At 43.8% G+C, this 27,385-nt stretch overlaps 1 protein-coding gene across 2 annotated transcripts in view; it reads left to right on the plus strand.

Annotated features, from left to right (window-relative positions):
* The window catches only part of PDK1 (pyruvate dehydrogenase kinase 1), a 598,915-nt gene that overhangs the window by 309,780 nt on the left and 261,750 nt on the right, over positions 1 to 27,385 (plus strand). The window contains exon 1 of one of the 2 annotated variants that reach the window (XM_086956137.1): positions 20,466 to 20,687. The exons of the other annotated variant lie outside the window; for it this stretch is intronic. Within the exon in view, the coding sequence (XP_086812263.1) occupies positions 20,567 to 20,687 (121 nt within the window). The 5' untranslated portion in view covers positions 20,466 to 20,566. Of the gene's footprint in view, positions 1 to 20,465; positions 20,688 to 27,385 lie in introns of those variants that run through there. 2 annotated transcript variants of the gene reach the window in all.

Consider the following 27,385-nt stretch of genomic DNA (forward strand, 5'->3'; position numbering starts at 1 on the left):
TTAATGGTTGGGAAGTCGTAAGAGATGGAACTGAGCAGCCTTCCGAGACAAGTGGGTCAGAAATAACAAGAGACTTCAACCCTTCCTTAGTGTCTAAGCCATTTGTATATCCCACTAGGACCGCTGGGAGATCTGGGGGTACGTGCTCTAGTGGGCTTCGGGTGTGAAGGGAAAAAGATTTTTCGGGGTTATGTTGAATGTGTTGGCTAGAAAGTCAATCCACCTCCTCCAGGCCACCATATCTGTTTGCGGTAGGAAAGCCATTCCAAAGTGGTTGGAGTTGGTTATAGGCTTTAGGGTGGCTTTTCCAAGGTTGGTGCTGAACTAGGGACCAATCATCCGCCGGGATATGCTGGACACGGGGTGGATAAAAGAAAGACAGGGGTCTGGGTATAACAGGGGACCCTTCAGAACCAGGCCAGGAGCAGATGAATTGTGCCGTATGCGGGTCCTCAAAGGTCACCACTATACAGTCCCCTGGACTGGATTTCTTTGTTGGGCCCACCCAGCGAGTTCTTCGAACCATCAGGACTCTGCTTCTCCGGCCATTGGGGATAGGTCTATTAATATTTAACCAATACATTATTTTATTTTTTAGCGACCAGTGGTTCTCATCCTGGTCTACACCAATCTGGGGGACACCCGTTAGCACCACCACATAGTCGTTGGCCTCAGGGGGAAGGTCAATATACCCCCCTCTGAAGTTGTCCTTTGAAGGAGGGTCCTGTACGGTACCAAGGGTAGGTTTGGGCTGGGCGCCAGGTTTAGGCTTTCCTAGTTGGGAATTTGGGGCTCGTTGGGGAGCCTTCGGTCTAGCGGCAGGGGGAATTTGGTTCACCGCCACAGACCTTGGCTTAGGTATCGGCCGAGAGGGGAGTGGGGCTGGGGGTGGGACATCCTGCCGTAGTGTGGCAGGGTTTGGGGGTGGGACATCCTGCATTTGAATTGTGGGAATTGGTGATGTTATATCTAGCACCGGGTGCCCCTGGTTTTCAAGAGTTTTCAAACCAAGAGTGGCCAGAGCAATAATACTTTTTTCCATCTCGAGCAGGTTATTCTCTATTCTCGAGAGTCTAAGATCAAGAGGGGAAAGAAGTTTCTTTAGGGTTGCCCAGACCAGATCTATAAATTCCCTTTCGTTATTGCCCAACCCTTCAGTCTGCAAGCCCTCAGTCTCTTGGTCCATACTAGGTGGGATGACTTCGGAATCCACTGTACCACCCTGCCTAGGGATTTGAGACCCCGTACTTTTTTCTTGAATCACGTTAAATGACACGTTAGGTGATAGTGCTCTTGTTGAGGTTAGGTTTTGAGGAAGCACAATTTTCGCTTTTTTGCGTGCATAAGCAGTGCCTGTTCGCCGCTTCCTTTTAGGTGGTTTACCAGTAGTGGGGTTTGAAGATAACTGAGGGTTAGGGGTCGGGTTCTGGGCGCAAAATGCAGCTGGGAGTTTGGCTTCATCTACGTTGGAATGTCGCTCTAGCGATGGGGAGGGGGTGGAGTTAGTAGAAATCCGATGGACATCAGCCTGTGTAACTACACATTTAGGGATGGCAGGGCGTTCTGGAGTAACCGCGGTGGCTATGTGGCCTAGGGAGGATTTTTTTGAGAGCGCTATCACTTGTGACAGTCTTCTAGCAGCACCCAGTTCTAAGGACACCCGGGTTTGTAATTTGGATATTTCATTATCAATGGCGATGTTAGTACGGGTGATAAAATCGTCCATAGGGCCGCTAATTTGCGAGGCTGCCTTGGAGGTCTTGCTCCGAGTTGCCCTGGTACTCATTTCTTATGGAACAAGGGGATGATTGCCTGTAGGAAAAAAGCGATGGAGGGTGGGCCAGTCCAGTCCTCTCCGTCCTCGAACGGCCTCAAACGGCCCGCTCTTTGCCCGGTCTTCGCCCCGGGCTTAGTCCCGCGCGCGTCCCGCGTCGCGGGAGACCCGGACCTGGATATATGGACCGTTTGTGGGCAGTGGGCGGGCCACGGGGAGAGCGGACCGGAAGGTCTTGCAGGTCACGCAGGGACTCCTGGACAATGGAGTCCCTGCACACGCTCGCAGCCCCGCTGCGCCTCGCTCCCACACCCAACTCCAGGCTCCTCAGCAAAGTCCCTAAGCAGCCCCCAGCCAAATGGGGCGAAGCGGCACCCGCGGAGCGGGTGCGGCAAGCAGTGGCCACAGGTACAGCAGGCTACAGAAGATCCAACAGTAGCGCCAGGAACAGCGCTACAACAAGCAGAAGCGTCCCAAGGAGCTATGCGGCGGGAGGAGGTAAAGTACCCTCCTGTGGGCGGTGGGCGGGCCACGGGGAGAGCGGACCGGAAGGTCTTGCAGGTCACGCAGGGACTCCTGGACAATGGAGTCCCTGCACACGCTCGCAGCCCCGCTGCACCTCGCTCCCACACCCAACTCCAGGCTCCTCAGCAAAGTCTCTAAGCAGCCCCCAGCCAAATGGGGCGAAGCGGCACCCGAGGAGCGGGTGCGGCAAGCAGTGGCCACAGGTAAAGCAGGCTACAGAAGATCCAACAGTAGCGCCAGGAACAGCGCTACAACAAGCAGAAGCGTCCCAAGGAGCTATGCGGCGGGAGGAGGTAAAGTACCCTCCTGTGGGCGGTGGGCGGGCCACGGGGAGAGCGGACCGGAAGGTCTTGCAGGTCACGCAGGGACTCCTGGACAATGGAGTCCCTGCACACGCTCGCAGCCCCGCTGCGCCTCGCTCCCACACCCAACTCCAGGCTCCTCAGCAAAGTCTCTAAGCAGCCCCCAGCCAAATGGGGCGAAGCGGCACCCGCGGAGCGGGTGCGGCAAGCAGTGGCCACAGGTACAGCAGGCTACAGAAGATCCAACAGTAGCGCCAGGAACAGCGCTACAACAAGCAGAAGCGTCCCAAGGAGCTATGCGGCGGGAGGAGGTAAAGTACCCTCCTGTGGGCGGTGGGCGGGCCACGGGGAGAGCGGACCGGAAGGTCTTGCAGGTCACGCAGGGACTCCTGGACAATGGAGTCCCTGCACACGCTCGCAGCCCCGCTGCGCCTCGCTCCCACACCCAACTCCAGGCTCCTCAGCAAAGTCTCTAAGCAGCCCCCAGCCAAATGGGGCGAAGCGGCACCCGCGGAGCGGGTGCGGCAAGCAGTGGCCACAGGTACAGCAGGCTACAGAAGATCCAACAGTAGCGCCAGGAACAGCGCTACAACAAGCAGAAGTGTAGACAGACCAATAACTTTAAGCTGTAACTTTAAACATAACAGATGGAACCTGAATAAATATAAAAGGAGTTAAACAAACAATTAAAAATTAGTGAAACATGGATGGAACACAAATGTCCGAGAGAATATTAGGACGTACAGAAAAACAAATATAGACAACGCAAAAATTCTTTAATATAAAAATGAAACAGAAGTAAAGAAGATAACAGAAAAAGAAAAGAAGTAAGAAAAGTGGAACAATAATGGAGCATAGAAATAACAGGTAAGCCAGAACAGAAAGAGTGAATTAGTAAGAAATAACAAGGGAAACGGTTCAAAAATAAGCGTAGAATGGACGAAAAAAAGGCTTAAATGGATATTCCTCATTCAATAACTACACAACTTTAGAAAAGGGAAAAAAACAGGAATATAGCAAAACCAATTTAGGACATATACTACTATGTGAACAGTTTATACAACCAAGAAGAAGATGAAGTCAAATGATAAATGTCAGGCATTGGGAGGACCAGCAGAAGTATCCATATTGGCTGAAGAATGGGAGTGAATACATTTTCTGAGCTCCGTTGGCTCCTCAAAAGAAAGAGTGCGATTTTGGAAAGTCACCTTGAAGATACAAGGGTGAAAAAGACCATAGCGGGCACCCAAGGTATGAAGAGGTGGACGAAAACAGAGAAATTCCTTGCGTTAGGCAGCCGTAGCATTAGAGACATCTTGAGATAGGAAACTCCCCATACCAAACCAAGAGAGTTGTCGCTTTGTACGAGCATCTGCAAGGACCGAGAGTAAGTCGGTGTATTTAAGGAAAAGGATGATGACACCACGGGGTCGCACTGAAGTTGAAGTTGAAGCTGAAGTTGATGAAAGCGGAGGACGAGGTCCAAGTCTGTGAGCTCTTTATATATTAAGAGATGTTGACGGAGGCATATCTAGCAATTTTGGGAGAAAAGAAGTGAATAGGGCAACAGGGTCATCACCATCCAAAGCTTCAGGTTGCCCATAAATACAAAGATTGTTCCGTCTGTTACGATTCTCCAAATCCTCAAAATGTTGATGCAGCCTACGGACCTCCTGCTCCAACGAAGAAAGTCTTTGAGAGTAAGCTTGCGCTACCGAAAGTTGTTGTTCCATTGCAGATACTCCACCCTCCATTGAGGACCAGTTTTTCCTCCACAAATTGCATATTGGTATTTGTCTCTTCCACAAATCGGTGAAGTGCGCGTATTCCATCTAGTAGCAATTCCAAGGAGACAGTCGGAGGTGATTTATCTGGAGGGGCAGAGTCATGTTTCAAGCATTTAGGTGTTAATGTAGGCAGAGAGGTTTTATGCTGCACTGCCTGCAAAGGTTGGTTACGGTTAGAGGACACACCAGCCATGTCTGTTTGCAATGATGGAGTGTTGTCAAGAACTGGTGTGAGAGGTGAAGGAATCACCACGGTGGCAGGCTTAGGATTGAAGATGAATTGTGGTTTACGTATTCTGCCCGTATACGAAGATCACAATTGTAAATTCCAATACAAGGTGTAGCAAAATTAGTGTAATCAAAAAGTATTTTCAAAGCTGTAGATAACTGCAAAAGTTCAGCTCAAAAAAAAAATTTAAGAGATGTGCTGAGATGATAAGGCGTCCAGGTAGGTCACAAAATACCTTCACAGAATCGGCGACAAAGAAAAAAATATAACTCAGCCCCCTTTAAGAGAACTAATGGTAAACAGCAGTAAAGAGGACCATTCCAGGTTAATTAGAGGACAAAATGGCGGTGAGATGTGAGAAATGTTTGCTATAAAATATCAGAAACATATTACAAAAAGCGGCTCACCATGATCTGCAGGTGATATATCGCCAGCAACTGCCAGAATTTCAGGGTATTGAATGAGAAGCTTGAACAATAAAGATAAATTCACTCAGTGCACAGAACTCAAAATGATGGTCGCTCTGTGATGATGCAGTGGCGCATGAGCAGAACAGCGATTTGCTAACACTTCAGAATACCCTCATTGAGCGCACGTCAAAACACATAAAGCCTTTTCAGGGTCGGTGGTAGAAATAAAAGTAGAGCTCAGTGTCCATTATCAGAAGTCGGGGTAAAGAGCAGTAAGGAGCATAGAAATAACAGGTAAACCAGAACAGAAAGAGTGAATAAGTAAGAAATAACAAGGGAAACATTTCAAAAATAAGCGTAGAATGGACGAGAAAAAGGCTTAAATGGATATTCCTCATTCAATAACTACAGAACTTGACAAAAGAAAAAGCCTGTGTGTGCAGTTTAAAACTGCACACACAGGCTGCCATGACAGACCTGCCACATGTTTAAAGTGCTACTTAATTGATTAGCACAATTAGTGCTACAGACCCACTAGTAGCATTTAATTTACAGACACTGGACATAGGTAGTGCCTTTCCCTAGGGTGTTATGGGTAAAATAAGTATGCCATTTAGGTATAAGCCAATCTTGCCATGTTTTAAGAAGAAAGCACAAGTACTTTAGCACTGGTTAGCAGTTTATAAAGTGTGCCGGTTCCTAAGGCCACCAAAAACAAAATTGGCAAAAGAGAAGGTCTGCGGGCAAAATGTTAGGGTAAAACAACGCCAAGGATGCCAGGTCTAACGCAGGTCATCTGCCACTGTATATCACTCATCATCTATGTATAATTTATCTGTGTTGTAACCCCCTTTTGTATTGTTACAGTGTTTTCTGCTATGTAACAATTCATGTTATAAAAACCCAGTAGGCAAAGGTTTGCGCTCACAAAGACAACCTAGAAATCAAAATAAATACAACTCTTGAGCAGTGTCTAGGGCTTTAAGTGGGCCTGCTCCCTTCGGGTCTCAGACCCAGCAATAATTAAAAACATACATTGGAATGGGTTCCCATCGAGTTCTCTATTCCTGCCCTTAACCTTTTATTTTTTTATTTGTTTATTTTATTTAAACAGGTCAAATATAATATATAATGTCCATGGTATACACACAGTTGCTGACGTACAGTAGTGCGGAGATCGCAGCATATATGTAGGTCACAGGATTTCTCCACCTAATCATCACATTCATAACCGTAATAAACACAGCATAGTCATAGGCTTACAATTTAGCTTTGTAATTTACATTTACAACCAATAGAATGCAGTATCATCAACTTGCTGTCCAGTAAAAGGGCCAATATAGTATTATTAATAGTCAGTTTGCATAGTCCTTATGTATTGCACTAGTGGGTCCCAAAAATCTTTTGTCGGAAGGCCTCTGGGAATTGTCCTGCGTACGTTTCTAGGCTCTCCTTGCACTAGGTCATATCGGAGATCCAATGCTCGCTCTTAGGTGCTTGTTTACGCCCCCATTTCATAGCTATTCTTCTCTTAGCTAGAAGTAATGCCACAGCTAGAGGTTTAGGTCTGCAGACTTGTCTAATCTTATAGATCCCCTGTAGACAGACCGGTGGTAGATTTGGAATGTGCTAGCAGAAACAGAATTGAAGTCCTGGCTTGTTTTTGTCATGTGCTTATCTAGGTTCCTGATCGATACTGTGACCTTATGCCCCTATTCGGCTATAAAGCCCCTTTTTCCCTATATTGGCATAACCGTTCAAGTACGATTTTCTGAAAAGTCATCTCTGGCCTCACACGAGCAGAGCCACAGAGCCACATTCCAGCATGACTCTCTGCTACTTCCTTTGCGACCAATTAGTGCAATGACAGAGCAGCAGTCACTATCTGATATTCCTAGATAACACTCCGAGTTCTTCAACAAGATAAAAACTTAGCAAACCTGGAAATCCCCGCTTGCTATGTTTTGATTAGTAATGGAACTCTAATGAGCAACTGATAACTATCACTTCCTAGTGACATCTTTAATTGACGTCTTATGTCCAGCAAACTTGCGTCAAACCCGGCACCTGTCAGGTATAAATATTACCAACGTTGCCTTAAGCAATGAGCGAACATGTTGCTGATGCCAGCTGCCTGCATGACCCCGTGTTGGTAAAAACTAGCACTCTGTCGCTGCAGCCTGCTATCCTGTGGTGGTGAAGCTACTGATTACCATTATCGCCGCTACAGCGCGACCTATGGTGCAGTACGCTTGAGGAGCCGTGCAGCCGTCCTCTGCGAAGACATCCAGCCCAGCTGCCCGCGGACGCTGTCACCCCTCCTTCCTCGACGCGCTGAGAGAAGCCGCTGCCTTTCTCGTGCAGAGAAATCCAGTCCCGGCGCTTCCGGTTTACCCTCGCAGGTGACTGGGATATCGAGAGAGACCCCTGAAGGAGATACCAATCCTCCATCATTCTATTCAGAGGTATGGTGTTGACTAAACCCTTAGACGAGAATTCTTGAAACAAACCTTGGCAAAACCAACTTAACTTAAGCTACTTACTTACTCCCCTTCTCACGTGTTAGGCTTAGGTCAGGCACACTGGGGTAGGCTTAGTTAGAAGCACCAGTTGAGTATGTTAGCCTAATGTATATATGACTGTATATATGTTTTATTACTTTTAAACCATTGTATGGCTAAGAAACCATATCAATGCTTTTACAGTTCTATTTCGCTATTCTTATCTTACTGTACGTACTTTTTATAATAACAGTTATTGCAATTGTGGCAATACATTTCTCTTGTATGAGAAGAAAGACTGTTCAATAAATGTTAACCCTTTATTGATAAACGCCCGTCTCTCTATTCTCTACATACTGTGAAAGTAAACTGCACTAGACTGACTGAGTGAAATCTATGTCTATTGTTTCACACGACCCTAGAGATCGACTCTTGATCTGAGGAGCAAAGTTGTCATGTTGCACGGTTGTTGGAAAACTGAATCCCTTCTTGTCTGTGCCAAGGAAGCTGATCACTTCCTATGCAGAGAAGAAAGTTTCCAGTGACCTCTGAGCTAGTTGGTAACACAACCCAATTAAGTTTAGCATAGTCAGTGGAGACCTGGAATATCCGCAGTTCCACGTCGATACTACTGTTTATGTTATTCCAATGCGCAGGGCCTAGTGGGAAACTAGGAACTACACTACATGGCGCCCTAACGTTTGGTAAGGCGATAAACTAACGTAAGACTTGTAGAGTAACTCAGTCGTGCATATTTCACACCCCTTTCTCCCGTAAATACTCCAATAGACGTCTGGAGTGGGTGAAAGGTTAAAATCCGCCCGACCTTAGTAGGAAGAGATTCCTATGTAAAGCTCTGGTTTATTCAACGTTGAAGGATACAGTGTTCCAAAATATTGTGCATCTAATCTTTGTCTCCTTGGAGACCTACTCTGCAAAAGCCTGCATTTTTTAAATGTCAGACAATGAAGAAGAAAGGGAAGCAGCTAGGCTGGCTTCCATACTAATAGAGGAAGACACGAGTCTCCTACAGACAGACCCGGATGCTATTATCATCCCGGTCCAGTTAAGAAGATCTATAACTTTAAAACTTATAGAAAACGGACTGCCACCTCAAGGTGGTACAGTAATTTTCGTGATAGAGGCTCACGAGTATCGGCAGACAGAGGTATTCTATTCATGGATAAACTTTCCAGCGGTAAACGCTATAACACAAGAGTTTCACTATTACAAAATAGAGGAACCTCCGGGAGAGTACGCTCCTTTCGAGGAGGTGGAAATCCCACTTAAATTTCAAGAGCACCTGCTCTGGTTTAATGGCGCCCTAAAACACAATGATCACATAACTAGGCTCGGTCCACTAGGTAGACCAGGAGCCACGTGGCCGGTTCTAGCCAGCTACACACCACATCCTGACATTACAAGAATGTCTAGAGAAGAGCTGTTAGCACAGCTAAACACATTAATAAAAATACATAGGCAATTAGTCCAATATGTAATACGGACTGCAACAATCCAGCCAGCTGTTAATACACCACAGCTGACCCCTCATCAGGGGAACACAAATAAAATTACACCACAGAACATACAGTCATGTCTTGGTAAAACACCCGTAAAACGGGAACAAATTCCTTTCTGGTTAGCCCAGAAAATCACTCAAATAGAGGCAGTATTTCCTGATACTACCCCTATTGAGAAACACAGAATCTTGACCATCTGCCTTCCTATGGGAATCGCACCACACGTGGAGGACTGTGACACTTGGGGTACAGTCTTTGCTTCCATTTACACAAAAACACACGGTGTTCCGTCTATGGCGGTAATACCAGACGTGCTAAAACAGATTCAAAATGAATTCGGTCCAGAACCAGCTTTAAATCTAGGTATGAAATTACTGAAAGACTTCAAGCAGGTCACGGCTATATTATTAGCCAACATAAAGGGAGAAGCAGCATCTGTGGCGATTCGCCAGAAGTTGAGGGAAACAGATATAAAAGATCCTGTTGAGCTTGCAAAAATCATAGAAAAATGCTATGAAGAATTAGGTAGAGACAGCTTGGGTGGAAAACCAGTTAAGCCCCAACTGCTCGAAAATCCTGAAAAATTATTTATTAAAAATAATTTAAACACTCCTAAAAAGAGCTGGGATGGAAATAAACAATCCACTCCCAAGGAAAAAGTTTTCCAGTCCAGAGGAAGGTCTCCTCGACGGAGGGAGAGAACTCCGACTCGAGAACGCCAGTCTCCCCAACGGGAGCCCTCTGAGAAAAGATATAACCTTAGAAATAGGGATAATATAAAAAAAACCTGATAGATATCAAAGTATTGATACACGTCCCTCTCGATCTTTTCCACAGAATTCGGAAAGAAGAGGACGGTCAGACCCAGGAGAGCACACCAAGTCCAAAGACAAGGAACCTGCTCAAAATAAGAAATCTCAATTTCCTAAAAAGAAGGTAGCCAGTATTAGAGTAATCAACCATGCCGAGAATACTGAGGACACAGTTGAAAAACGGGGAGTGGGCATTGACAATGTTGGACAGTGCAGCAGAAATCAGTATAGCGCGCAAGAACTTGATGAGTCATCTGGAGACAGTGGACACGAATGAATACATTCAGGTTGAAACTGCCGACGCCAGGCTTAGCGAGCCCCATAAAATATACGAAATAACATTGCGTATAGAGGGTGATAAGACTAGGAAAATTAAGGGTTTATTTTGAGATAAGCTCTCAAAAGGCTATGATATTCTGTTAGCTGAAAAAGATTGGCCCCCAGAGTTTGTCAGGGAGTGCCCTCGTGGCGAAGAAGTGATTATGCCTGCCTTCTCGAATCACATACCGATTCACAAAAAATACACATATGCAAGGAAACGGGCAGTAGCCCAGGCACCTGCATTGTATAAAAATCATGTAGGATGGGATGAGGATTCACCTCCTCACAAAATCCAATTAAAAAGTGAACCAACTGCCCAACGGCAGTATCCCATAAAGCAAGAAGCTAAAAAACAGGTCAGGGAGATCTTAGATCAACTTGAATACCAGGGGGTGATTGAAACATGCACCTCTCAAATGAACAATCCTTTGTTTCCTGTCTCCAAGCCAGACAATTCATATCGTCTAGTTTTGGACTACAGACACCTTAATACATGTTGCAAAACTTTTGCAGTACAAAACTCGCATAGTGCAGCCCTAATGAATAACATAGTTAGGAAAAAATACAAAACGACATTAGACATTTCTAATGGTTTCTTTTGTCAAAACATTGCACCAGAAAGCAGATACTTGACCGCTTTCTCCGCATTTGGGTCACAGAAAAAATTCTGTCGACTCCCACAGGGGTTCAAGAACAGCCCAGGACTATTCTCAGCTAGGGTAACAGAGTTACTACAAATCTATGATGATGAAGCATTATCTTACGTAGATGATATTTATCTCACAGACGACGACTTGGATACTCACTTGAAAAGAGTGAACACCATTATACTTGGGTTCGCAGCAGAGGGTTACAAATTCAACTTTAAAAAGTCCCGAATTGCCCATCTGACAGTACTATTTTTAGGGTACGAATTATCAAGTGAAGGGAAAAGCCTAGCGGACAACTTCTTAGAGAAGTGCGCTGTACTCCAAGCTCCAAAAACGCTGAAGAATTTACAATCAATACTAGGTTTTCTGAATTTCGGAAGAACTTACATTCTAAATTACGCAGAGAGGGTTAAACCTCTCTACGAACTAATAAAACCTGATTTAAAACAAATCAATTGGACTCAAAAACACACAGAAATTTTGAGATCACTGCAAACAGACATGTTAGCAAAAACAAAATTAGATACACGTGACAACACGATCGATCTTGTAATCCGAGTCATCCCAGGAAGATGCGGATTCACATACCTAACCTCTAATGAGGGAGAAAAGGTACCAATTTCAATTAAGTCTCACTTGTACACACAAGCAGAAAAAACATTCAGTCGCACAGAAAAAACTGTGAACGCAGTGCAAATCGCATTAGCAAATGAAAGAGAACTAGCACACAGCAAACGGATTAATATCCTTACAGCGGAATCCGCCTTCGAAGCGCTATTCAGCCCAGTAAACCTGCCTACAGTGTCACTGGATCCAAAATGGATACAATGCATAGATTCTCTAGGAGCGGAAGACGTGAAATACTATTTCGCCCCGCAATACGAAGAACTGAATGATTTAGAATATGAAGAAGAATATCCTCTGCCAATCGAAATCCTGCCTCTCCCACAATACGCATGTATAATCTATACAGATAGCTTTGTACAGCATTTTAATGTAGAGAGTAAATCCTACAATGCAGCATGTGCGATCATTAAAGGTCGTTGGCTGTGCGGTAAATTCAGACCGAAAGTAACAAAAACTGAATCTGTAAGAAACTGTTCGGTTCAGAGAACTGAAATCAGATCTTTAAAGATGGCGCTCGAAAATGCAGAACGCGAATTCCCCACACTTATCGTGTGCGATTCTCATTTTTGCGTCAACTCTTACAACAATAAACTGCAGAGTTGGATCGAAAATGACTACAAAGATGACACAGGTGCCACAATAAAGCATAAATTGCTCTGGAACGAGGTAGCTCTTTTACACAAAGAACTACAAAAGACTCACGTGATACACGCACAGAGTCTTCAACGTGATGGCGTTCACGTTGCAGGGAATTCATTGGCTAATACAGCCACCACGGAAGCAACTAAACCGGCTTCCGTAGCCACAAAAAAGCGTACAGATAAGTATATCGACGGGGAAACCATGCTAGCAGTAAAAACGACCGTAAAAGGCGACTGTGCAGCACTACCCGTAAACTATCCACTCAATTATGCATACATAATCGATGCAAACTCCGTTCCTTTTGCTCGAATCCCTGGAGTGGGGGATAGAGTAATTCCAAACACGAACAGGAGATTATTTTTAATAGCAGACGCACACATGGGTTTGGGTCTACGGCACAGAGAGATCAAGGAATCACTGACTGAATTACAATCAGTATTCTGGTGGCCGGGAATGAGTGTAGAACACCAAATATATGCAAACAACTGTGAAAACTGTAATAGGGATCGCAGTAGCGAACCTTGCTACCGGCTACCAGTAAGAAAGAGCGTAACGCTGCCTACACCCCACCCTGCGTCCTATTAACAGTTAAGGCGAAAAGCACTTAAAAAATGAGGTCTCCAGCGCTCGGCTGACGCTAGAACGGTTATAAAAGATTTGCGAGTCTTTATCGGCACATACGCAATTACCACGTTCCATTCTGACCAGGGTCCTGCCTTCAGCTCTCGAGCTTATAGGGAGGCCATGGCCAGCATGGGAATTGGGTTGCGGTATTCTTGTCCGTCGCATCCCGAAGGGAATAGTGTGGTAGAAAGAAAAAAACGTGACATAAAGCAATCTATAACAGCGAAGGTATTAGGTTCAGGCGCTGGGTGGGTCAAACATTTAATAAGTGTCCAGACTAGTCTTAACAACATGCCAAGAAATTCTCTGAAAGGTTTCAGCCCATACGAACTATTGTTCGGAATTAGAATGAACGTTCAGGACCTCGATAGTCAGATGTCAGTGGTACAAGAAGAAAAAACGCACTTTGATGTAAAAGACCGTTTGGCTGTTTTACAGGAACTGAATGAAACAAGAAAATCATTAAGCAACATAAAGTTAAAGCAACAGCCAAGTACCACTGACGAGGCACCACCCGCAACAGCCCCAGCAAGGCCTGTCTGGATTCCAAAGATTGGGGATCTAGTCAGAGAAAAGATCGCGGTTAAGAAGGAATTTGGGCCTTCTTACAGAAAAGCAGTACCTGTCTTAGCAGTCACCGGAACAAGATCAGTTGTGCTACCGCCCCTTGCTGGTAAAAAGGAGAACAGAGTCGTGTCTATCGATCTGGTAAAACCACAAGCATGTGGCCTATAATCAACAGTAGGCCCAGTGGACTCCCAAGAAACAACAGAATACCCAAACTTGCAACAATCCAAGAGGTTCAAACTGAAAGACTCATCACATTCGATCAGCCTGCAGTGCACAATGAAGGACTATGCAATAATGCCATGGAACTCGTGCCTCTTGAAAGACAGATTGAAACAGTTCGTCAAGAAACAACACCAGCCTACAATGATGTGGCATCAGAAAGTGCTACCGAGAGACAGATTGAAAGAACAATCCCATCAATTGACAGAACTGCCTCTGGTTATTTCATCAACTTCGACAACTTCTCTGAAGATCAAAATGAGCCCGAAGTGATGCCAGAAACAAAAAAGTATTCTAAAGAAAATACAACAGGACTCCTTCAACAAATCAAAGAACTATATCTGGATTCACCGTTGATTGAGCATTGGATTATCTCAGGGGTATTCATACTCCTACTATGCCTAATTTTAGTTTTAATTTTAGGGAAGTTCATTACAATTGAATGGACACAGCAAGTCAGAACATCAACCTAGTCCTGAAACAACACAGATCATCCCACGTGAAGAAAAGAGAACTGTCAACAGTAAATGTCACAGCAATTCCAATACCTGGTGGGGTAGTATGGGAGAAAACAGACTATGAGATCTATGGTCCGGTCGAAATCCTGAAGTATCCTCATCAACTAAAGGTTTCCTTAAGTGACTTTGTGACACCAAGTACATTCTCTGATGATTGGGACTTTAACAGTATTAATGACATGATGTCTGATTTAGTAATGTCAGCTAGATTCACAGATCATGATTATTTACAAGGTTCATCTAGTTATGAGCAGTTATTCTGTTACACCCACTATGGGGATCATTACTTGCATAAATCTGCACAGCCTAGAAATGTTTTTATGTATAATCAATGGGAACATTGTTCTACACCACCTAAAAGCAGTTCTAAAGCATTTTTTGAGAAATTCAAATATTTTTCAGGGTTTAACACCAGTGATGCAGAAACGTTTTATTACAAACTGTTAGATAAAACAGGAATGAAAACGATGCTGACAAATTCTAAATTGATATATTCAGAAGCATTTTATGACAAAATGATGACAATTGGTTTTGATTATTGGAAAAATAATATTGAAACGAAAACAATTTGGGGTACAAAAGATTGGCAGGTGCAAGGCATAGAAGCACTGTTTAGAACCTGCATGATACCAGAACAAATGTTATTTTTAAATGACACTATACACCAAACATCTTGTCTTGGCCTAGCCAAGAACAAAGAAATGAAAACACCGTCTATACCAAAGCCAATACCTGAAAATGCAACAGCAGATAATGAGTTAGACGTGTCACACATTTTACATTTCAACAGAACACATCCTGATTGGAAAAAGTGGTTAATCTGGCCTACAGACACAAATAGCTGTCAAGATAGGTTCCTGAATAAAACACAAGGGTTAAAAATGACCAGATTAGACCCAAGATACTCCCAGAGACAACATCCAGGGATTATAACCACATACAGTGTAGGGAAACTCTGCCTAGAATGGCTAGCTACATCCACACTGGCTGAAATTAAGCAACACTTGTCTTTGCTAAAAGATGGTGCTGATTTGCGCGATTTCACTCTTGGACCACGCAAACAGCGTCAAAAGCGTTTCATAGCGACCAGTATCTATGCTGCTTACAACGAGGCTTGGAAAGTAAAGCAAATTGAAACTGCTGAAAAAATACGAGAAATTGATCGTATTAATTTGGAGAAATCACTTTCTGTAGTAGACAATGGGTTAATGACTCTGTCTTCCAGAATATATTCTTTGGACAATATTGTATCCTCTGCCTTTGATGTGATAGACAGAGATTTGCTAATGTTACAACATGGCCAGTCTCAATTACGCTCTATTATAGAATTAGGCTGGACGCTGCAAAATCTTCGTTCAGGCTATGTGCCTTGGCGTCTGATAAACACAACGTCATTATTTTCCATTTTTAACCTTACTGATAAACAGATCAGTTTGGCACAGAAAGGAGCAGACTATACAATCTTGAGCATCGAGAAACTCGAGAGATTACCATTGACAATGTCAGAGAGTCCTGTCATTGAATGGATAATACACGGAATTATCACAATTCCGATAACAACTTTCCGATTTCATAAATGCCTTGAGTACATACCTGCTGGCCAATATGAACAATTGGGTAAGGGATATGTAAAATCCGAATGGAAATTACCATACACTCATTCTTGCTATAGTGACAGCGACAAAAATGTATTTCTTAGTGGTGACAACTGTAAACACTCACTAAGCGGTATACTTTTGTGTCAGGGTATTAATTTACACGGAGCATGTGATGGCAATTCAAACAACCTTTCATGCCACCAGCTAGTCACACCTGCAACTCAGATAGAGCCCTTCTTTATGCAACTCGCAAACGGGAGTTACATTCTAAGAACGGATCACAGGTGCTGTGGCCTCGCGCCCGGAAAAAGTTATCTAGTACAAGTAACGTCCATGGTCAAATGTTGTATGCAAGCATTGTTCCCGAGCGGGCCTCCAGACATAGTGACTCCCCTCTGGCCTCGTCTGAATCTCTATTCTATACGAATTGATACATTAAGCAAAATGAAATCTGTGCTTTTACAGACAACAGTGCCTATAACGTCATCTAAAGAGACGTATGATCTTCTAGTCGCAAGGACGGCTACAGAAGTTCATGACCTTTTATCAACAAATTGCCCCGTGCATTTCGTACAAATGCTCGACCAACTCCTTAACATGTCTAGTGCTACAAGCATCCCAGGCATATTTAAGACAGTCTTTACGGGACTGCTAACACCCTTCCAGGCAATTTTGGGAATCTTTCCTAATTTTGTGCACTCCATCTTTGGTGGTATTCCACTATTTTTTGGACTCATCGCAGGGATTCTATTTTTGACCCTCCGGCTACGTTATGGCAAGCCTCGGCTCAGACATAGCTCCCATGGGAATGGAAGAGACAATCCTAGCAATGCGCTACAGGGACAGGATAACTAACGTCCTCGGATTGGCCAGGCTGAGAGATCTAAACATGACCTGGTTCCTTTCATTCAGACCAATATGGCAAAATTGCATTTTACCTGTGCTACGGTGTATGCTTTGCGGCGATGAATGCGTGTTGGACATCTGTCTTTCACTTCCATCAGCAGTACCAATGGACGTCGATACTTTGCTAAGTCCAATAACGGCTCACGCATTGTGTTGTCCCCAGCGGCTACCAATCCTGATGACGGCATTCGTGGAGACTCCTGTACTACAGCCAAGTGGTAACAGTGGAGCGAGTGACAAAAGCAACATCATCCAGGTACAACGTTCTGTGAGCAGGGCTGGTACTGTCTTCGATGACAGCAATCATTCTCACACCTGCCAAGTTACAGCGCTATCTAATTTGGTTGAACTATCACCTGATTTTGTAGACCAATTCTTTGCGAGCCTGTCTGATACGATGTTCTCACCCACAGAGAAACAATAACTTTTGAAAAGCTTTCCGACACACGGCGTTCCCATGAACTCTGAATTCGGCCTTCAGTTTTGATCAACATAAAACTGCCAGGAGCTTTGGTAAACTGATTTTTCTTTGAATTGGACAATTTTTCAAATATTGACCTTTTTTGGCACGAACAATTCTTTGCTTAACGTAAAAACTATTCCTAGAGAACAGAAGCTTCGCACTTCTATTTCTAAACACATCTAGAGACATAACAACATAACACCAGCCTCTAGCACACATGCATTTTTATGTGATGATTTATCTCGCATTTCTTCTGTCAGAGATACTTCATGTGTAATTCCTTATGCATAATCGTTCATTGATTTCATATGCAATAATTTTTTGAATGATTACTATGCTTTTAAAACTACGTACAGTACCTAAATTCCATGTATTACAAGTACGCCTATTTCGAATGCATTTATGTATTTTGGGGTGGGCTATGTTACACAATGTTACACATGCATCTAATTGCTTAGTTTTAGTAATTTTGATGGACATGAATTCGTGGAGTGGGTGTCATGTGCTTATCTAGGTTCCTGATCGATACTGTGACCTTATGCCCCTATTCGGCTATAAAGCCCCTTTTTCCCTATATTGGCATAACCGTTCAAGTACGATTTTCTGAAAAGTCATCTCTGGCCTCACACGAGCAGAGCCACAGAGCCACATTCCAGCATGACTCTCTGCTACTTCCTTTGCGACCAATTAGTGCAATGACAGAGCAGCAGTCACTATCTGATATTCCTAGATAGCACTCCGAGTTCTTCAACAAGATAAAAACTTAGCAAACCTGGAAATCCCCGCTTGCTATGTTTTGATTAGTAATGGAACTCTAATGAGCAACTGATAACTATCACTTCCTAGTGACATCTTTAATTGACGTCTTATGTCCAGCAAACTTGCGTCAAACCCGGCACCTGTCAGGTATAAATATTACCAACGTTGCCTTAAGCAATGAGCGAACATGTTGCTGATGCCAGCTGCCTGCATGACCCCGTGTTGGTAAAAACTAGCACTCTGTCGCTGCAGCCTGCTATCCTGTGGTGGTGAAGCTACTGATTACCATTATCGCCGCTACAGCGCGACCTATGGTGCAGTACGCTTGAGGAGCCGTGCAGCCGTCCTCTGCGAAGACATCCAGCCCAGCTGCCCGCGGACGCTGTCACCCCTCCTTCCTCGACGCGCTGAGAGAAGCCGCTGCCTTTCTCGTGCAGAGAAATCCAGTCCCGGCGCTTCCGGTTTACCCTCGCAGGTGACTGGGATATCGAGAGAGACCCCTGAAGGAGATACCAATCCTCCATCATTCTATTCAGAGGTATGGTGTTGACTAAACCCTTAGACGAGAATTCTTGAAACAAACATTGGCAAAACCAACTTAACTTAAGCTACTTACTTACTCCCCTTCTCACGTGTTAGGCTTAGGTCAGGCACACTGGGGTAGGCTTAGTTAGAAGCACCAGTTGAGTATGTTAGCCTAATGTATATATGACTGTATATATGTTTTATTACTTTTAAACCATTGTATGGCTAAGAAACCATATCAATGCTTTTACAGTTCTATTTCGCTATTCTTATCTTACTGTACGTACTTTTTATAATAACAGTTATTGCAATTGTGGCAATACATTTCTCTTGTATGAGAAGAAAGACTGTTCAATAAATGTTAACCCTTTATTGATAAACGCCCGTCTCTCTATTCTCTACATACTGTGAAAGTAAACTGCACTAGACTGACTGAGTGAAATCTATGTCTATTGTTTCACACGACCCTAGAGATCGACTCTTGATCTGAGGAGCAAAGTTGTCATGTTGCACGGTTGTTGGAAAGCTGAATCCCTTCTTGTCTGTGCCAAGGAAGCTGATCACTTCCTATGCAGAGAAGAAAGTTTCCAGTGACCTCTGAGCTAGTTGGTAACACAACCCAATTAAGTTTAGCATAGTCAGTGGAGACCTGGAATATCCGCAGTTCCACGTCGATACTACTGTTTATGTTATTCCAATGCGCAGGGCCTAGTGGGAAACTAGGAACTACACTACATTTTATGCGTGTTAAAACAACAGTTGATTGACAGTATACAGAACAATGTCTTACATACGCCCCAGTACAGAGATCTAGGTCTAAATCCATCATTTTTTTGCTCACCATGCCATTCCAGTTTGAACCTAGCCATATGCAAATCAGTCTTGACCCTGTACCCATTGGGAACAGTCCAGCCCGAACTGCCTAGCCAGGTCCTCCCTGGACTGGAAACAAGCATCCACGGACCGGTTTAGGGCTTTCAGCCCTCATCAGCAGGGATAACTTGATTCCAGTGGCAAGGAGAGCACAGGACTCACGTCTGAGCATGCCCGTCACACTCGGGGTGACAAATGCAAAAACAACAGTTGATGGGCAGAATGCAGAACAATGTCATACATTCACCTCGGTACAGAGATCTGGTCCTAAACCCATAGTTTTTTTGCTCAACATGCCATTCGAGTTTGAACCTAGCCATATGCAAATCAGTCTTGAGCCGGTGCCCATTGGGAACAGTCCAGCCCAACTGCCAAGCCAGGTCCTCCCTGGACTGGAAACAAGCATCCAAGGACCGGTTAAGGGCTTTCAGCCCTCATCATCCAGGATAGCTTGATTCCAGTGGCATGGAGAGCATGGGACTCACATTTGAGCATACCCGTCCCACTCAGGGTGACAAATGCAAAAACAACAGTTGATGGACAGAATGCAGAACAATGTCATACATTCACCCCAGTACAGAGATCTGGGCCTAAATCCGTCGTTTTTTTGCTCACCATGCCATTCCAGTTTGAACCTAGCCATATGCGTGTGTCAGTAGTTGTGGTATATATTTCATAGCTGCCAACTGTCCTTTTTTGCAGGGACCGTCCCAGCAAGTTAGAGACTATCTCGGTAATATTGTTGCAGGAACTGTTTATCTTTATTACACATAGGTACACAAACAAGAACTTTATATCTGCAGCAGCCCTGAGCTGCAAAGTGTCCCTGGATATTTTTTAAAATGTTGGCAACTATGATATCTGGATCTAATAACCTAAATCTCGAGAGGGACCAAAATAAGGTTTAGTAGCATGCTATGTGAAGCAGTAATTTTAGTTAACATGTTTAAGATAGACTCTTATTTGCATAGGTCAAGCCTCCTGCAAAGAATTCCTAGGTACACCTTTTGAGCCACGCCCCTTTTTAAGAAGCATTTGCGGTGTAATTGTAATGTTCTATGATGTCATGAGTCGACTTTTCTGTCGTATCGACATCTTTATGTGGGTAAGGTTTATTTTCGCCTGGGAATATGTTAATGTGCCGCTACAGACAGCCCCTCATTGGCTGGAAGAGGGGCGAGCGGTGTCTACTGCAGAACGCCTGTACTCTTCTGACGCCGTGATTGGTTGGCGGCGGTGCTCGTTTCTTAGCAGCACCGCACCGTGCGTGCAGCCTGTAGGTCAGCTGTCTCTTTCAGCTTGCTCCCCTCGTCTGCTTCAGTGCAGTGACCGGACACCGCCACGGACTGGCCGGGGACGTCTGTGCGGTCCAAGCTCGCACCCCCGGGAGCCTCTGACCGAACCTGCGAGGATGCGGCTGCCGCGGACGCTGATGAGCAGCGCCGCCAGGGCCATCAGTATTCCCCAGCAAGTGGATCATTACTGCAAGTTCTCACCCTCTCCTCTCTCTATGAAACAGTTCATCGATTTCGGTGAGTGCGAGTCACTGCTAGGGGGTGGGAGCGGTGTCCTAAACGCCCTTGCCTTCGTTATCCTTTCTGATTGGGGGCGGGGGTTCATACCCACACAATGTTCTACATGAGATCACAGCAGCATCCCGTAGGAGAGGGAGCATCTGCTGTCCCCAAAGCAGGACACCTGCAGTGCATCCTCTGCCAAGGTGGGCGCAACCCTCTCTTGCCAGGCCAAACGGGCACCAGCTCTGCCATGGCAGACGAAGAGTGTAGTGGTCACACCCCCTACAAGCCTTTCTGCGCCCATCTCTCCTTTGAAGCAAGACTGGGGCGCTGGGGGCAGACAGCCTTCATCTGTAAAAGGAGGGCAGTGTCTGCAACACACCCCTTTTTAAGACGGAACTGATTTAGAACAAACTTAGCCCACCTTCCAGTCTCTGGGGGCTGCCTTGCACAGTAACAGATGGGTGGCACCTCCGAGCTGAGGGTCATTCTGCCTATACATAGTCGGTCTGGGTTTGGCAGGGCATTATGCATACCAGTGTGTGCAGCTTTGTTTCATTTTGTATATCCGGCGTACATTTAGGAATAAATGAAACCAACTGCTAGCATAGTCCTGCAGCATGGCATGAGTTTATGTAAACACAGCTTCACTGGCTTCAGTAAAATCCAACCACAATCAATGATGATGCCAATAGGTCTGACATTCTTCAATATGAACAGGCGTTACTGTTCTAAGCATAAACACGTCCTTTAAATGACCCGTTACTTTTAGGTACTGTGCACCTGCACTTTTTTGAGTAGGAGAGTGCCAACACTTCTCAGCTGGGTTACTTTTAATGGGCGAGTCCCTGAACACTCAAGTAGCAGGGCTTCTATTTTCTCCTGCATGGATGTCTGTTTTGTTTTTAGATTTGGAAGGTTATGTCATGGGGAAGAGTACTGTATTTGAAACTGGTATTTTATTTGTTTCCAAGGAGTGCACTTGTATGAATATGATACTTGGTGATTTTTTTACAGTGGTTATCATGTATTGTACTTTAATGTAAAGAGACTGCCAAGTGAAGCTTTTAAATACCTATTTAGTTAACATTCAATTTTTGTGGTTTCCTTTACACGTTGTGCCAAGTAAAATATTTTAATGTGCACTTTGCTATAAGAGTTTCCCGTGTTTACATTTTTTTTTAATTTGGCTTTCCATTGCCTTACCAGTCAAATGTTTGTGTCGGGCTCTCTGTTACCATGTGTAGTTATTGCGAGTGTGGTTAAAATATGCTGCAGCAGCCTGCCAGCTTGTGCTCTGGATGACTTTGTGCACCCATGTATGCACTCATGTCTACTGATACACTATTCCTGTGTAACTTTACTGAGTGTTATGCAGAGACAGGCGGACAAGGCCTTAAACTAGTTCAGATTTGTTCCAGCGTTTCTGGGCCCATTCGGTGATTTCGAGGGGGTGGGTTTAGATCCCCTCAAATTACTCTGAATGAACTAAATCACTTACTTACTCTCTACCCTGGTTCCCCAATGGTTATTTGATATGTTGCACTTAGGAGAAAGAGAGTTAGCATCACTTGTTCAATTTATATTAATAGTGCAACTGATTTGGCTACACAATGAGGACCAGGAATAGGTAGCCAAGTTCAAGGGTGCTTATTACAAATTAATAATCAGATTCAAATAGATCACTCTCAAAACTATGCTATATAAGTATAAGATTGCAACAGGGAGGCCAAGCCTCCTTAAGAAGTTAAGGGGAACTAGAATTACACATACGAGAAGTTCTGTTGCTGCAATACAAAACAGTAACATTAGAATGTGATGCTCTGTAACCAATATTATTTTGCCTTTTCTGTACATTAGCAATCTAATTCTCCCAAGCACAGAACAAAGCACATAAACATTCATAGTCCAGGAATCAAATAGATCTTCAGAAAATGATAGGGATAAGACACCAGTTTTAGCAACACCAGTACCAATGCAGAAGCTCGGTCAGGAGACTATAAGTCGTAAATAAGTGCCACTCTAAACCACGCTTATGGGAAACCTTGGGAAATAAGGCAATGTCTTAAAAAGTCGGTACAAAAAGTCAGTACAAAGGAAATGGGGATATAGGACATGGTTCAGGTAGGAGTCCAAGGAAGGTTCTACATAGGACATGCAGAAAATGGGGTCAGCAAGGAAAGTCTGAATTCATCTTCAGGATTCAGGGCAAGTCTAAAGAGGCAGCAGCTCCCAAGAGAAAAAGTCTGAGAGATTCTTCTCGTCCAACAAGGTGATTGATATATTACAGTCCTCAAGTTCATGTGTATCATCAATAGAAGTTTGTTGTCCGTAGTAGCTGTATGCAGGCTGCAACAGTAGAGAAAAAATCCCACACTGGACATGGGAACACAGTCACAAACTCCAACTAGAGCACAATAGTCTTTTGTTTAGCCACAGGTTTCTCAATTCCTCATCGTTGGATTCCCTTCTCAGACATGCATCTATTGCTGTTACAAGAAATGTATCTATTCAAACTAGCGATACATGAGAACACTTGTGAAAGAAGCAAGTCAGTAAAATGCAGGGGCACAGTGAATTATACACTGCAGAACAGGACTTTGAGAATAATGCTAACTTAAGACATTAATCAATGATGCACATTTAATATGTGTGTGCACAATTAAACATATATGAATATATTTCTTTAGTACTTTTAGTTCATGTAGCAATGGTCACACAATAAGCAATCAAACTTCACAATAGCACGTATGCCGAAGAACTACACTAAAAATACATACATGTTAATGCATACATTGAATAATGAGTATCGTTTGACCTGTACTAACATCCTACAGATATAAGGATAATTTAAAGATAAAAACAACATTCCTAACATTTAACTGACAGTATAGCACACATTTATGAATTGCGTGTAAGGTTGTAGCAATGAAGTAAAGTGAATGGTCTTTGGAACAATTACACATTATAGGTTTTCATCTTTGCGTGGTAGTATACATTAAATTGTAAATCCATTTAGGTAAAATGTAGCATGTACTTTTTATTATTGCATGTCAGTCACTGTACTTATCAACATCTAGGATTATTTCTAAATCATTTTATTAAATGCGTCTCTCATTTAGTAAAGACAATTCCTAAGTAAAACATTTAAAAGTATTTATTTTCTGATATTAGTAAACATTCTATATAAGAATTATAAATATAAGAATTATAAATTCTATCTTAAAGATTCTTCTGCAACAGCAGTGTTAAAGGATTTTGTGCATAATTCATTATGACACGCAGGACTCGTGAGCAAGGTGCACATTCATTTTGTGTGTCAGGTATCATTTGCATTTAGGTTTTAGTGACTTGTAAAGAGTGGGCAGTTTTGCACTGCACCAAACGTATCTTAACAACACATCTCACATAGTTAGGGCCGGTGAATATTCTCACTCACCACTTCCATTGCCACACACAGTTTAACAAAGACGTATTGTAACTCCTAATTTTCAACCTCTATTTAGAAACTCAACAATACATTTGGAGCCAAGGCACAAAGAAACATTAGAACATGGATGGCGCTAACTTATTCTAAAAAAAACTCACCATTACACTAAACTTAACCCACCCAAAAAAACTAATTTCTCCTTGCCTCCCCAACACCAAAAACTACATCAGAAATCTACTTTGAGTCTTACATCACTATGTTGACAATCAAAATGGATAGGTTTTACAACACTCTTGTAAATACTCACATAGACATCACAGCTTAAAAGAAATACTGGCAACTTTCACTTCAGAAAATTGATGATTAAGGCCTGAACAAGGCCTCCAAACACTATTTATGTCACTTGTTCTATTTAGACTCAATTACATGATTGCTAAGCATACTAGCATCCCAATATGTAGTCTGACTGTCTTCTGGCTGCAGTCCAAAATTCAGCGGAACAACAACACATTGTCAGTGCAGCGAGATCAACAACATCATACCTGTGCTCGGATCGCTGAGTTGCCGTCTGATGGTTTGGATGGAAAACTGCTGTTCACCAAGATCCTCTTTTAAGCTTAAAGCACTTCTTCAAAAAACTCCTGCATACTTAGCCTATTAAAGGTCTTGAGACTGCAAAGGGACTCAATAAATAAACTTAGAAATGTAGAAATTCTAAACTCTGAGTCATTCTTTGGTTCAACAACTATAATTTGGAATTACATCTCATCAGAGCTTTAAAAAAAAATCCTCTAGAGCCTTTCAAAGGGGGTGAAACTATCGATTCCTGGTAAGAAACCACCTGGGTTTCAAGGCAAAAGGCTGAACCACACACGTAGCCTAATTTAGAAGATCTAAATCTTAGCAATATATCTGCTTTAAATAATCACTCAACCTTGGATAGTTAATCAGTGTCACCGGTCAGCTTGCCCAGATGTATACCAATGATCTTTGTTACATTTATGCTTAAGTATTGTAAACTTTGCAAAGATAAACTTGCTATTTCTTTATGTCTGAAAGCAATGCAAGTAACATATACCTTAACTCACTGATAATCTTGTAAATATGAAATCGATATTCCCCTTAACTTAAGCATCAATTTCGACAGGGACCTCTCATTCCATTCCCAATAACGTCAGTGGCAACTTGCTGCTTTGCTTTTCTCAAAAGACTTGGAAAATATCTAGCATCATCCCTTCCCCCAGCATGCAAGACGGTGGTGCATGCCCTTATTTATTCAAGACTTGACTATGCCAAAGCTTTAGGTGCTAGCCTTTCTAAGCTTAAGCAGTCCAGAATGATGCAACAAGACTGATTCTGAACGTAACACCATGCAGCCTCATTTCTTTCTACCTAAAAAAGTTCCACAGGCCACCAGGTACCAAGAAAGTCAAAGCCCTCATGTTGTCCATTCACAGACAAGTCGCTTCATACCTCAAAGCTCAGTACCCCTTATAACCTGCCATGCTCCCTCATATCCTCCAATGCTTTTGCATCCTTCCTCCAAGGTTCCTTCGAGCTTGCAGGTTTGGATGCTCTTTTACTATCCTTGCAGCCGAATATTGAAAAGAGTCGCCACCAGAATTCAGGAAACCCCCTTCCATGGCAGTCGTTGTGAAAAAATTACAAACATGGTTCTTCTCACTCTAATACTTCCAATCAGGCATGTTGCTGGTTTTATTTCTCAGTGCTTGGAAGTCACTTCTTGTGTAAGGAAATGCCTCTTTTTGCCTGATCACCCCCAAAGATTTGGACTGATGCCGCTGGTTTTTCAACTCTCAATTCACTGAGGCCTCTAACCAGACCTCAGTTCCAGGGTTCTAACCCTACAAAGTGATGTTGAATTATCTACTCCAATTGGCATACGCTGACTTACTTATAAGTCCCTAGTGGATGGTACCAGGGGTATCTAGGGCATGTAAATCAGAGTGTCCCCTCAGGGCTGCAGCACTGATTGTACCACCCTGCCTGGGACAGAGTACAAAAAGGCTCCCAGCCTGCCACTACATCCCAGAAGAGCATTTTTTAACTGCTAGTTTGACTTTGCCATTGTAACCAATGGCAAAGCCCCAACATCATTTAACTTTATACGTAAGTCTCCCCTAAAAAATGCTTATGGTGCCCTAAGGCGTAGAGCTATATATTATTATTTAGAACATATACCTTTAACCTGTCCTGACAGCAACACCAAATTGTCTTTTCGCTGTGGAAAAGTCACGGCTGACCCCTATACCCGGTTAACCTCTTAATGGTACTACTAAAATGGGTACTTCAATGCATCACATTAATCATAGTATTAAACACAACTTGATGCCAACATAAAATTTAATGTAACGTATATGGAAAAGCAACTTTTAGAAAGTAGCCCAGTTTGTCCAGTGCCCTCACACAGTTGCTGGCCACCAGACAGCTTTCTACCCACCTTGATAGTAGTGTGAACGACTCCCGGGCTTAGGAACAATAGTAGCCTGCTACAGAGGGAGGTTTTACCTCCCTCTTGCTGGAAGCCACTCATGGTATTGGCCCAAAGTGCGAGCTTCAAAGGCGAAGCCACCTTTGATGGGAAAATGGCGATCACATTGCAGAGGGGTTTCCCCTTTGTTCATGGAAACCGGATGGAACAAAGAGGGGAAACCAGTGCCCAAATTGGTTTTCCTGTGAGTGCGTAGCCCCCAAGTAGCCACACCTCTAGGGTGGGCTACCTAACTCCTAACTTCCAAGGAAGGGTTCAGACATCTTGGGATTGGGCATAATAGTGCAGCCCCGGATTGCTAGATGCAACACATAGCCGGAAGTCGTCATAGGGTGGGAGGGATCCTTGAAACCTATTGACTAGTAACCACATCTTCCCCCCAGGGCACTTTCTGGGCATAAATATCACCCCAGGCACCCTGAACCTCAGATCATGGAGGAACAGAAGAAGGCCAGAAGAAGGACTGCCCTGTTGAGCCCTGGACCAGGCAAGGAGAGACAGCTCCGTCTGATGGGCTGCACTTGCCACACCTTGGGCTAGCGAAAAGAGGAATGTGCCTGTGACTACTGGTTTGAGGTACAGTCGCTCTCAAGCCCCAGACGAAAGAAGTCACTTCTGGACAATGGCCGCTGACCACCCTGAGTGCCCCAAGAGACCGATCCTCAATGGCCAAAAGTTGCACCCGAGCTTGTTGGACCCGAGCGTGTTGCCTGTGTCCAGATTGGGCACCCAAGAGGGACACTAACCTCCTCCACAGGATATTGCTCAAGC

This window comes from Lissotriton vulgaris, chromosome 2_1, assembly GCF_964263255.1.
Source record: "Lissotriton vulgaris chromosome 2_1, aLisVul1.2, whole genome shotgun sequence".
NCBI lineage: Eukaryota > Metazoa > Chordata > Amphibia > Caudata > Salamandridae > Lissotriton > Lissotriton vulgaris.